Source organism: Erpetoichthys calabaricus, chromosome 18 (genome assembly GCF_900747795.2).
Source record: "Erpetoichthys calabaricus chromosome 18, fErpCal1.3, whole genome shotgun sequence".
Lineage (NCBI taxonomy): Eukaryota > Metazoa > Chordata > Cladistia > Polypteriformes > Polypteridae > Erpetoichthys > Erpetoichthys calabaricus.
Genome location: NC_041411.2, coordinates 6,815,500 through 6,828,534, shown reverse-complemented (window position 1 = coordinate 6,828,534; position 13,035 = coordinate 6,815,500). Strand labels below are relative to the sequence as shown.

The 13,035-nt window shown below is 36.8% G+C and overlaps 1 protein-coding gene across 2 annotated transcripts in view; it reads left to right on the top strand.

Annotated features, from left to right (window-relative positions):
* The window catches only part of LOC114668460 (sarcoplasmic/endoplasmic reticulum calcium ATPase 2), a 63,671-nt gene that overhangs the window by 20,937 nt on the left and 29,699 nt on the right, over positions 1–13,035 (top strand). For both annotated transcript variants that reach the window (XR_007933890.1, XM_028824219.2), the window contains exon 5: positions 6,290–6,428. Coding sequence is in view for 1 of the 2 variants with exons in the window: in XM_028824219.2 (XP_028680052.1) it covers positions 6,290–6,428 (139 nt within the window). In the remaining variant the exon portion in view is untranslated. The remainder of the gene's footprint in view (positions 1–6,289; positions 6,429–13,035) is intronic.

Below are 13,035 nucleotides of genomic sequence, written 5' to 3'. Positions count from 1 at the left end.
CATCCATTTTTCTGACTCTCAACCATTATTTTGTTGTGAAAAGCAGAGTGCCTATCCTGGCTGCATTGGTTGATAGAGACAAACCAGCCAGTCCTTGATGGTACTCGATTGCAAGGCATTCACATCAGGACAGGGCAGGGCAGGCTGGGCGGCATGCACTGGTATAGCACATAGCAGCACCCACCACAGAACAAAACAGCTTGGGATCCCAGTTGGCAACCCCCCCAAGGCAGACATGCAGTCCAGTCCCACACTCCGGAAATGACCATCTGTATACCGGACCCAGGTGTTACGTGGGCATCCTGTTGGCCTGGTCCAGCCGCACAGGTCCTCCACAATGAGGACCCTTGCGAGCTGAATCGCCATCAGGTAATCATGCCACATGGCCGTGGTGCCTTAACTCACAATGCAGGTAAAGTGTCTCATTCAGGATTCCATGAGCAACAGCTAGTTTGACACAAAGTCAAACCAGCCGTACCCAAGGATTCTCTGAAGAGGCACAGTACCGAAGGAGTCCAGTTTTTGTCTCGGGTCACTGGATAGCGTGCTTGTCTTGTAGCCATATAGCAAAACAGGAAGCACCAGGACTCTAAAGCCTTGGACCTTTGTCCTTTTGCACAGATACCGAGAGTGCCACACTCCCTTTCCAACAATCTCATGAACCCCCCCCAATGCTCTCCTAATCAGTATACTGACTTCGTAGAAAGAGTTGCCAGAAACATGAATGTTGCTGCCGAGGTAAGTAAAACTCTCAATGCAGTCGACATTCCCTCCGCAAACAGACGCTCTGCTGACAGCTATGCCTGTGAGGTTATTGAAGCCTGGCTTTTTGGTTTTTATCCAAGATACTCTCAAGCCCAGGACACTCGGACTCCTCGCTCAATCTCTCAAGAGATCACAGCATCTTTGGCAAAGTCAAGATTGATGAATCTTTGCCAACAAATGCCCCACAGCTGCTTGACCCCACGACCTTGCCCAACCCCCAGTGCATGCAAGCATTGAGGAGAATAGGAGCGAGAACACACACACAACGAACCCCAAAGTCAACTGGGGATAAACGTAGGGGTTCTGCCTTCACTCTGTACAGCACTCACAGTACCTGTGTACAGGCCTGCCATGGTATCCAGCAACTTTGGAGGGATTCTGCAGAGTCTCAGGATGTCTCTACTCTATCAACTGAGTCGAACGCTTTACAAAGTCAACAAAGGCTGCAAAGAAACTCTGTCAATATTCGTGTTTGCACTTAATGAGAACCCTCAGTGCCAGGATGCGGTCGATGGTCGACTTCTTAGGCATAAAACCAGACTGCTCCGGTCGCTGGTAGGTGAGCAAGTGATCTCGGACCCTATTGAAGATAACCCTAGCATGGACCTTACCAGGCACCTAGAGCAGTGTAATCCTCCTGCTACAATCTAGGAAATCCCACTTCCCTTTCCAGAAAGGGATGACAAGACCCATTTTTCCAATCATTTGGGATGATGCCTGTCTCGCAAATGGAAGCATTGCTTGCAATGGCAGGACGACGGCCACACTCTCAATGTCATTCATACCAGGAGGACTAGTTTAGAATTGTTAACCAAACTAACATGTAGGTCTTGATAATGTTGGGGAAAATGACACACACACAGGCTTTATAAATACATGACATTGATGGTGTCTGGGCCTGGTAGTGAAAATTGGGGCTGGGAGACCGGAGTGCTAACTACTTAGTAATTAATTTCAGACAGTTTAGTAGTTCTTCATGTTCCATGTAAATTCATCAGATGTAGAGAACATGTTTACATTTTCAAAGGTGATGGTGCTGTTTTGAGAAGGTTTCTGTGTTGGTTTTTTTTTTTTTTTTTTTTTAATTTTGTCTAAGAACACCTCTGATGGTTGTGTTGTTAACTTTTTGCAGTTTACTCAACGTAGTATCCCTTGCTGTAAATTAAGATTCATGCACAAGACTGTTTTTCAAATCTTGGCTTTAGAAATTTGTGATTGATTTGTAAGCTAAAATGATTTTTCAAGCATATATGAGAGAGAGAGAAAAAGAAAGAGAGATAGATATTGAGATTGTGCCCAGCCGAGACACCTGGACGGTCCACGAGAGGGACAATACCTCCCCTGGGCCACAAGAGGGCAGCCGCCTGGGTCTGCTTTGGGGCCACTGGAACGGAGCTGGGAAGCTAATCCCTATGGGAGGACGTGGCCACTGCCAGCGGGCGCCCAGACGGTTATGGAACCCTAGATGGCAGCACTTGCGCCACACCTGGGAGTGCTGCCGGAAGATATCCCAGGGGGTGCTCTCCTTACACTTCCGTCAGATGGAGCCCATCCGGGTCATTATAAAAGGGGCCTCCTTCCTCCAGTAAACGAGCCGGAGTTGGGAGGAAGGAGACGGAGCTTGTGAGGAGGGGGAGTGGGGGTCCAAGAAAGAGAGAGAAAGAAGAGTTGTTGTGATGAGGCATTGTGGTACCGTGAAGGACATAAACGTGTGTTTTGGACATTCTGGTGTCTGCCTGTTCCTACTTTTAACTCTTCCTATTTGAAAGAGTGAGTGAGTAGAACTAAAGGTCACTGGCTCAGTGTTGCATACCTTGTATTTAGTTAAATTTGCCAGCAGATTAAATGTTCCAATTATTTATTCAGACTGTCAAAGAATTGGAAAAGTACTCTGTCTTGAATCTAAATAGATGGATTCTAAGTGATGCATTTTCATAGATTATGATGAGAAAAAAAAACATTTAATATCTTACTGGTGGCTCAAAGATGTATAATATGACCTTTATTTGTGTTATTTCTGTAAACTTACATTTCTCTGTGGGCTAGGTTTTTCTTTCAAGTAGCTCCTCAAAAATGCTTTTTGCATATCCTGAATTGAGTATGACTATACTTGGAACTGATCCATGGTAATAAATTCTTGCCATACTTTAGCAAATTTGCATATTGGAGACATTTGTTTTCAATCTTGGCAGTAACCATATTAAAGTCTATTTCCATAATAATTTTAAAATTGTGAATGGAGTTCAGAAGGGTCAATAAAATTCTAAATCTAAGACAGAATAATGGTAGATGGGAATTCTGCATGAAGTTGTAAAAACACTGCTTGGCAAGTAACTGACACATTTGTGTTCATTTAGTTTAAATCAGATGTTTTAATGGAATTTTTGTATTTGGTATTGTTACACCTTTCCTATCTTGTGGGTCTGTAGATTTGAAAAGGGAAGGTGACTTTTATTTTATAGGGTTTTTGTGATCTTTTTCATTTTTACTAAATGGATATAGTTGAAAGATTAATTGGTGTTTTCCCTTCCTGTAACTTGACCGTTCTCACTGACTCTTCGTAACTTTCCCATAATTATCCAACCTTGTCAGTCTGGGAAATCGGAATAATGTAAAGGGGGTCTTTTTTTAAGACTTAAGAAGAATCTTTTTGTGGGTCAAAGAGCAATAGGTTCATATTTATCATGTGTATAGTGTAGTGAAAGAGCTTCTGGGATTGTAAATGGTGAGCAGACAGGCCCTGGAGCAAATGAATAATCTAAAGCTTTTGAACTATTAGAAACATTTTTTTGATAATTTCCAAAATAAGATTGCATGGAAAAAATTGAAAGAATCAGATTACGTAAATACAAACATCAAGGGAACTGACCTCGTATTTCCTGGTCTTTTTAAAGTAAACAATGGAAAGTTAACATCTGTTAATTCTTTTTCTACTGCTTATCCTATTGTTGTCATGTTATCATTAAGCTCATTTGGCTGTATGTGCCCAATTCATGCCCATAAATAAGTTTTTATGTATAGTGTGATGTGTAATTTGGCATTGTTGTTTTTTGTTGCCAAGATGCTGTCTCCATAAGGCAAAGCTAAGTGCATAAAAGTTTATAAAAACATAATATTAAATCAAAAAGCTGAAGCAAGCGTTAGAATAAAAGCTGGAATAGTGGCTTTGTTGATTATGTAATCAGTGTGGTGTCCCTGATGTACAATGAGAATTAACAAAACATCATTAACGCTGCTTTTGTAATAAGTTTATAGGATATCTCTATTAAATGCCCAAACCACCTCAACTGGCTTGATAAGTAGTATTAGCTATTATAGTTTAGGTTCTATTCAAATTGACGTGCTCTTCATCCTGTGACCAAGAGTGAAATTAGCAGTATTCACCATTTTTATCAGTGCTCAATGTAACAAACCAGAGAGTATTAGGAAATGCTTTTATCATCCTCATAAGAAATCCTTCATCAACCTTCGCAAAAAGGCAGTTTTGGAAACCTTTTGAGGATGTCTTCTTCTGTATGAGTAGTTAAGCAGGCCTTGTTTAAATAGGGAGGGAAGGAATGAGTCTGTTATGGAAGGAGCATCTTCCCAGCCTACTGGACTGCTGCTACATGTGTCAAATAAAATATTGCTGTAATTCCCAAAGCTGATAAATTTATGCTTGGATTGTTTTTCACATTAAAAATAGAATACTGTGCTGTATGCAGCATAAACCTTTAGAGTGTTTTAAAGAGGAGCCCCATTTTTGTACTTGGGGCTTCTGTCTGGCAGTGATCAAATATTTGAAAGAGTAATTAGGGCATATGATGTTACCAGTTGGTGAAGATGCAAATTCTATTCATCACTTTTTTCTACATGGCTTTCATGCTTCGAAGACCATTTTGTTATCATCGGTCTTTTATAGCCAACCCCCTCAAGCTGTAGTTTGCTGCTTTCTTTCCAATTTTCAATATGTTTAACACCCCTAGAAGTGGTTAGATGCCATCCAGGTTTTTGAAAGGCATACATCCTCGAGACTCAATATTGCTCCACCTGATACTAATTCTTCTCTCTATTATACTGTGGATTATACAATTATGAAGAAAGGGCATGCTCCTCTTTGCACTGATAAGTTGTTCATTTGCCCTTCAGTCATACAGAATTAAACTAAAACTAACTGTGACTCATGCTGGGAGTTTCTTTGGCCACAAACATAAAGGCTCTTGTTCACATTTCTCTTGGCTCTTTAAAACAGGCAGCTGTCAGGAACCTCTACAGTATTAACAGACAGGCTATAATATTCTCGCAAGCAAAGGTCTTCTAGGGTGCAAGCTTGAAATTGTTGGCAAGGTTTTAGGTGTAGTCAACAATAGTATGTAGTTTTCAAGCGGCGGACATGTATATTTGGTGCCTGTGGGATCCTCTCAATAGGATGCTGAACTACGTTTTATTTAAAAATCCTGTTTTTTGTTTTGACTTGTATTTTATTATATAGGAATATATTGCCAAAATAGAAATTGTATAACATTAGTTGTTCCATATTATACTACGAGTCAAGCTATTTAAAGCAACCCCTTTCTATTCAAGTCTGCATGGGCTTTCCTCTGACTCACTGATGAGCTACAGGTAGATTAACTAGCGCCTCAGAGAAAGTGTGGGTGTACGACCATTTGTGCTTTGTGACTTATTATTATACGAGATATAATGTGGTAGCACAGAACCGTGGAGATACTACTAAAAATTACATGTCAAGCACTAAATTTGTGATGATGTTGTGTTTTTAAAGGCAATGGAATAACCTTCATAAAAACAACAAAGATTTGAATAATAGGCATCAAAATCACATATGGTACATACTTGGAATATTATGGGAGCAACTTTGGTGCAACATTTTAAGTGTGACTACAGTCATGTATGACAATTATTGCAGTAAAGCTGGTCAAGTGCAAAGGTGAATTCTGGCCAAGCCTATTGGCCTATCGGTAACAAACATTAGATCCTTTTAATAGTTGTGAATCTAGGAAACAAAACCAAATACACTGGTGTTTACAGGATATATAAAATGATAAAATAATCATTTGTCATTAAAGCATGGAAAAATAAAAATCGCTCATTTGTGATATTTAAAACCTTAACAGACATTTCAAACAATTAATAATTAAATATTACTTTTTAGTGAGTATTACATAGCAAATGTCACCTTATAAAATAACCTTTTGACAAACCGGATTCTAAAAGTTAGTACAAAAGTAGCATTAAGTGATGTTTTGTTAATGAGATGGTATAAATGAAAGTATCTGGAATAATGCTTAAAATAAAAATCAATACTTCCTGTGTCTGCGCACAATAAGAAAAATGAATGCTTGTTTTATTGTTCCTGTGCTGCATGAATAAGGATCATTTTTGCCATTTCATTAACTTTTCTCATTGGGGAAAAACTCTATTATAGTTTTACACTTCTATTCTTGTAATAATTTTGTGTTTTGTGCTGAACTATAAATTTTATACTGGAATCTGAATTTTGTCTTATAAATTCTTTGATTCACAGGAGAGAAATGCAGAAAATGCCATTGAAGCTCTTAAAGAATATGAGCCAGAAATGGGAAAGGTGTATCGACAGGATAGGAAGAGTGTCCAGAGAATTAAGGCAAGAGATATTGTTCCTGGAGATATTGTTGAAGTAGCAGGTAAGTGAGTGGTTTTGTGGTGTGTTGTTAAATGAATACTTCTCAGTATCCTGTTTCACATTACTCTATGTAAGAAAACTTAAAAACACAGTTAATGAGGTATGTTCTATCAAGAAGATGTAGCTTTTGGTCTCACTGAGTACTTAGAATAAATGCGGGGGGGGACACCCAAAGAAGGGATAAGCACGGAAAATGCATGTACCAAGTCTTCAAAACACCAAATATCAGCCCTTGGTACTTCCATGTGCCTACTTCTTAGGTTGATTTTCTCAAGTCTACTTCATGAGCTGAATGGCCCACTTGTCCACTTCTTCGGATCCACAATACATACTCCTATTTCTCTCAGTCATGACATTGCTTTATATGTAATCTCACCTTTAATTTCAAAAGTGTACTCCTTTGTGTTTATCCCTCTGGGAGCCCCTTTCAAGGTCAAGATTTCTGCTTTGTGAATTGGGGATATATCCTGGCTATAACATAACACCCTTTAGCTTGACGTGGTGTTCACCCACCTTTTTGAAGTCACTTAATTCCTTGTCCTTTACCAGGTATATAGCAGCACAATCTTCCTTCCTTTAAATACCATTCCTCCCAGATTTGTATATGTATGGGCTTTCCGATAGAGAGCAGCAATGTGCAACTTTCTCTTTGGAGGTCATCTTCTGGCTTTACTCTGCTGTGATGTAATATTGTGTGTTTCTCCTCCACTCTTAACTTGCGCCATTTCCCTACTTAGTGCTTAATGCAATTGTGGGAGTTTCTGTCTTTTCCATGCCTCTCCTTAAATACTGTTTAACTTTAATCTGTCCCTGACGGCGAGTGCCCTTAGACCTAGGAATTTATTTCTTGTCAGGCTTGACTTCCCAAATACAATTGTGTGCTTTACCATACAATTTACTGTATGCAACATCCTCATAATGATTTTATTAGCATCCTTTGTGGCAAGTATGATCCATGTTTTTGTTGAGATTGTAAAAAAAAAAAAAAAAAGTAAAAATAAAAATCTTGAGCAATTTTAATGTGTAGCGAGGAAAATCAAATTGATAATCAAAGTAATACAAGTAACCATATAAGTGAACTCTATTCAGGTGCTCCTTTTATATTCATAATATGTCCTGCTTCTTAACAGTTCTGTGTAAGCATCAGCATTCTCCTGACTTAAAACAGATATGGCATCTTGTGAGTCTTAAGGCAGATCTTTTTTGTTCCTTTTTTTTTTTTAAATTAAGCATTCTTAAATGGGGGGGTAACTGTAATGCTTGTTTTTTTTTTTTTGTTTTTTTTTTTTTTAAGATTTTTATTATTTTTTTTTTTTTTTTAAGTTTTCTGTTGTTGTTATGGAAATAGTTTATTGTAGCAAGTCTGAGTTTTAAACGACTTAAATATTGAATGTCAATTTTTGTTGTACGTCAGTCGTTCATATCGAAATGTTAGGAACTAGATTTTTGCATAAACATCTGCTAATGTGTTGTTTTGTTTGGAATATAATGCAATAACAGGTTTATTTATTTGCTTTGTTTGGGTAAGCAATAAAATTATTTCTCTAAAAACAAAAGTTAAGGGAAATTGTAGGCAGCGGATGGGCAGAATTAAAGGTGATGTGTTGCCAGGGTTGTGGTTCTCCTGTAGGGTCTTTTACTTTGTGTTTGAAAAGGAAGCAGATTGGAATGCAAGTCACTGTGGATTAATTGAATCCTTATCCTGTGTTGCCTTAAAAAGAAACTGTGTAAAGGTTGCTTTAATTGTATCAGTATGATTATATTAGTACTCACTCTTGGGCTTTACTTTGCAATATTGTTCTGTGACGTGCAGAGCACTTGTCTGAAGTTGTCATAATGTAGCAGCATTTGAGACATTTTCTTTGTTAGCGTGTGTGTTAATGGCATTTAAGTAATACGCAGTATGTTTGGGCTGTGAAGAGCTATCTAAGCTACTTAAAGATGACACCCTAGTAGTATTGTAACCAGATGAATTAAGCCAGGGGTTTTCTTCATTATGGTTCATAACATAAGTTGAAATCAGGCACAATATCCTGCATCTGCTACCTTCCTAAGTTAGAGTGCATTTTTACTCCACTTTTCCTACTGCACAAGAATGTTTAGTCTACATTTTTTTGCATGTACAGTGCAGTTCATTTTAATTAAGATTAAATAAATAATTCAAATATACTACTCTCAACTTGAAAATAAGACAGAGTTTAATGAGGCAGCCTAACAGCTCATAGCCTAACTCTTTTCAATATCATGTAATATTTTGTTGCCGTTCATCTCATTGTGAACTCTGCCACATACTGTACAGAACTGTCCTGGTCTTGAATGCCTCAGTACATCCTAATGTGTATAATACAATATGAAAATATGGCTGCAAAAGACATACATTTTGAGATTTTTCAGGTAAGGCAAACAGAATTTACAAGGTAAAATTATCATAATGACTAATCATGTACTGGAAATTGATGACATATTGCATGCTGATTGGCACATGCAAGTAAGAATTTTTCTGTGCTCTGCACATGGCAATAATGACCTGTAACTAGCTACTTTCAATTAAGTGAACTAAGTGCAAACTTCCATAGTGCCACTTGAAAATGTTTTGGGTCAAATTACACAAGTTACAATTGTAAGTTGTATCTGAATCTGTTCTATTTCCTTTTGAAAATAGGAACAGCCGTTTAAGGTATGAATGTTACATGATTGCATTTTTGTTGACAGTCCTTTTTTTGATTTTTATACTTCCACATCCCTCTGTGCACATTTTGATCATTACTGCCATGACTGCAATAAACTGAAAATGGTAGTTTTGAACAAAAAGAAGACCGTCATAGTGCCTGCACATCATCCGCAAAAGCAACAACTGTGTCTTTATCTACTGTCAAGTGAATTTTATCCTTAAGACTGTAATGGATTGCATATATGGTACATTTTTATAATTATAGTTGGGTATCTGCTTACAAGATATTTGGTCACTTTATTACCTTTTTAGCCTAAATCTCCTGGTCTGATAGTTGAGGTTGATTGGCTACACTTGTGAAAATAGCTTGTTTTGAGAATTATTTAATTGCATCTTTTAAATATTATTGGATATTATTTACCTCAGTCTTTGCAGTCCATGATTACCATTTTGTGTTTATCATTTTGTTTTTGTGAATTGTTGGATTTCTTTGGCATTAAACACCATTTCAGAGTTTTTTACCAAAAAAGTAATGCTCGAGAAATTTTGGTGTGATGACTTAATGAAGTAATGCCGATGTGTGTGGGCTACTTCATTAGTTACATTAATGGCAAGATGACGGGAATTTAAAACACTATATTTCCACTTTGGTTTTTATCTCGTTTTTAATAAGCCACTAGAGATGTGATGAGTCTCATGTATGTTAGCAAGCTGATTGACCTCTTCTTAACCTCTAGTGTCCAAAGATACGGCCAATCAGGTTGTGCAGATATAAAGAGTAGCATAGTTTATGTGAGTCAACTTTTTTAGATGACGGTGTTGTAGTGCTTTTGTTAATTGTAATGTTTGTGTATATCTTGTTGTTAATGTATAATTTGGAATTTCCACATTATTTGTATTGCTATTAAATGTCTTTATAAACATTTTGTTTTTAGTTTATGAAGTTTCATATTGATCCTGTGTTTTGTGTTTTATAGTCCAGAATCATTTTAGTTCAAATACTGCATTTTATCTTCTTTCTTTTTATAGTTTTAAAAGATTTATTCTTTGTAAAGGTTGAAGACTTTCTCATACTAGTGGTGTCTATAGGGCTGCTGTTTTGTCACAGCAGTGTAATTATTAATGTACCATCTGATGCATGCCTTTAGAAAATGCTACCGATATGGTGAGAAGGTAGTTGTTCATTTTGAAAGGGCTGTAGTCAATATGATTGCTGAACGTTTTTTTCCTGCCTCGCTTTAATGCACAGTGAATAGACTTTGATGCTATTGGATAGTTCTGTGTGTTCCCACTGCTGACGCAGCTAGCTGCAAACAGACGTCTTAGAGGACACAGGGACAGTCTCCCTGAAATGTACTTGAGGGAAGCGTTGCAAGTAAATCATGAGCAGAATTTTAAAATGGTCTGAAGGTGGCAGCTTTCAGTTTTACATAGTCTGTAATCCATGGATAGCTCAGCCTTAGTTGCAGACATAGCTAGCTTTATTAACTGTTAAAGAAGTGGAATTTATTTTGACATTTTAAAAAAACTTGCATAATCTGATCCAGTTGTGAAATCACTACTTGCTAATCATATTTTCTATAGGTTTGGCCTTCTCGCTGAAGATTGTGTATGTAAAATCTGCTAACATTTGTGTACAAAAATGAATAAGGACAGTCTTGTCCATACTTGTTCTTGATTTGCATTTAAATTGCTAACAAGTATTGAACAGACTGCAGCTTTATAATGACCCCTCCCACTATGTTTCCTTCTCAACAGTGGGTGTACAGTAAGATTAACTCTCCCTGTTATTTCAAAAAAAGTATTTCTCTTTTAAGTAATACTTTGAAGCATGCTTCATGGAAATTAAACCTCCTGGACTAATGCTATGAGCACTTACAGTAAATGGATAGATGGAGTGTTTCTTGAGTATCCTGTTAATTCTAGCTTTGCTTAAAGATTGATTCGAATTTAATTACTGTCAGAGAGATGATCTTGGTGGCTTTTTATGTTAAAAATAAGTGCAACTTAAAACATGGCAGAAGATATTATTTATTCTGGTATATATGAAAGCTTGAATTCTTTATCCCCAGTTTTTTAGCTAAAGCAGTATAAAAGATGGCACTGAGAAAATTTATTTTTTGAGTGGAATTGTTTAAACAGCAAGGCTAAGAGTTTATTAATAGATATTTAAAAGCTGTTTTGGACATACTGCAGTCATTTGTGTGTATGTGCATGTGTGTCAATATGCACATTCTCAACCAGATTTGCATGTATGAAAACCTTCAACTTTTTAATAGTGTTTTAACTTTAATAAAAACAGAGACATAGCATTAGTTGAAGTCTTAATTTATACAGTTCCCTATTGTTCTGTTAAGTACATGCCAGGCAGTAAACGTAAAGCAATCTTCTTCGCTGAACGCGTGCTAGTGCAATATGACGGCCTGCCTCATTGTCTGCAGAAAGATGGCCTTATAGGGTAGCGGCTTAACACATTTCAGTAGGATACAGCCACTGTACTGGATTGAACTCCAGGACTAGTGAATGGCATTCAGCAGTTGCAAAAGCCTGGTAACTGTCACATCTTGCAGCTACCATGTAATACCAAGTCTAAGATGTCCCTACTTATTTTAAAACTGGATACTTTGTAAAGTTGTATTTATATATGGAATTTTTTTTGACCACGGTTGAACAGGAATGTAATTTTGGAACTTGTATGTGCATGACTTCAGTTTCTGTGTTGTTGTTTTCTGAGGCCTTGATCTAGGAATTGTCTTTTGAGGCACCCTCTTAAGTAAACAAGACCTTGGGACTTGATTTCTATGTAATAAGTGATGGCAAGCAGCTTACCACTTAACACTGTCAGGACAAGCTCTTTATACCAGAATGCTGTTTAGTTATACATAAAAATGTGATACTGCCCTGAAGTCTAAAAAGGGGCAATTTAAACATGATATTTAAATAAATGTTTGTTCATTTGCTTGGATGTTCTTTTGCTTAATTTTTAAAAGCACATCTTGCCTACAAGAATTTTGAACAAAAGATTATTTCCTATTTATTAGCTGATTTGCACCGCAAAGGGGGGAAAAAATGTTTAAAATCACCATGAAATGCAAAGTGTCACTGAACCATTGAGTTTTATAATGGTTGTTTGTAAGTGACTTTATATCCATGTTTTCTAGATTAATTGCTTAAGTTCAGAATGGAAACATTTCCTTTGTTCTTGACATACTTAGCATTGTTTTTACTTTTCACTCATGATATAATCTTTTCTGGGAATATTATTTTAGTGGATGTAAAGGGGTGTGCACATTTTACAAGTATAATTAAAGCACAACATAAAATCCGAACCCAAGTAACTATGACCTTGTGTAGATGAACCTTATTGTTACTTTAGATTTAAAAATGCAAACTTGACTGCTTCTGTGCTGTTCACATACTGGTTCATAAGCTTGTCTTTGATGATTTAATCAAAGATGAAACCTGTAGTGTTGCAAGCGGGAATGGTAGTGAATTATATTATTATGGAATGTATTTAATGTATTCTACAGCTAGCTTTAGGTTAGATTGGAGCTAGCATAACATGAACATGATGACTATAATATATTTCATCATGTCTTTGTTTGGTTTTAATACATCTTTAAAATAACTTCTAAACATACAGCATAGCAAAGAAAACTGACAGTGCTAACTAACAAGGCTGCATCTACATCCTCATTAAACTTGTTCACGTATAGCATTTTTTTATGAGGATGTAGATGCAGACTAAAGATTAAAAAATGCTATACGTTAGCAGATAGTGCAGTGCAGTGAAGTGTGAAAATATCTCACAGATGTTTACTTTGCATTTTAATAATCAAGTCTAATTAGGTTACCTTTTGTGATGCTTGGTGCGTTGCTGTCAATCAAAAGATTATAGATTTTTCTTTTTATTTACTATTGTGAATAAAAAAAAAAA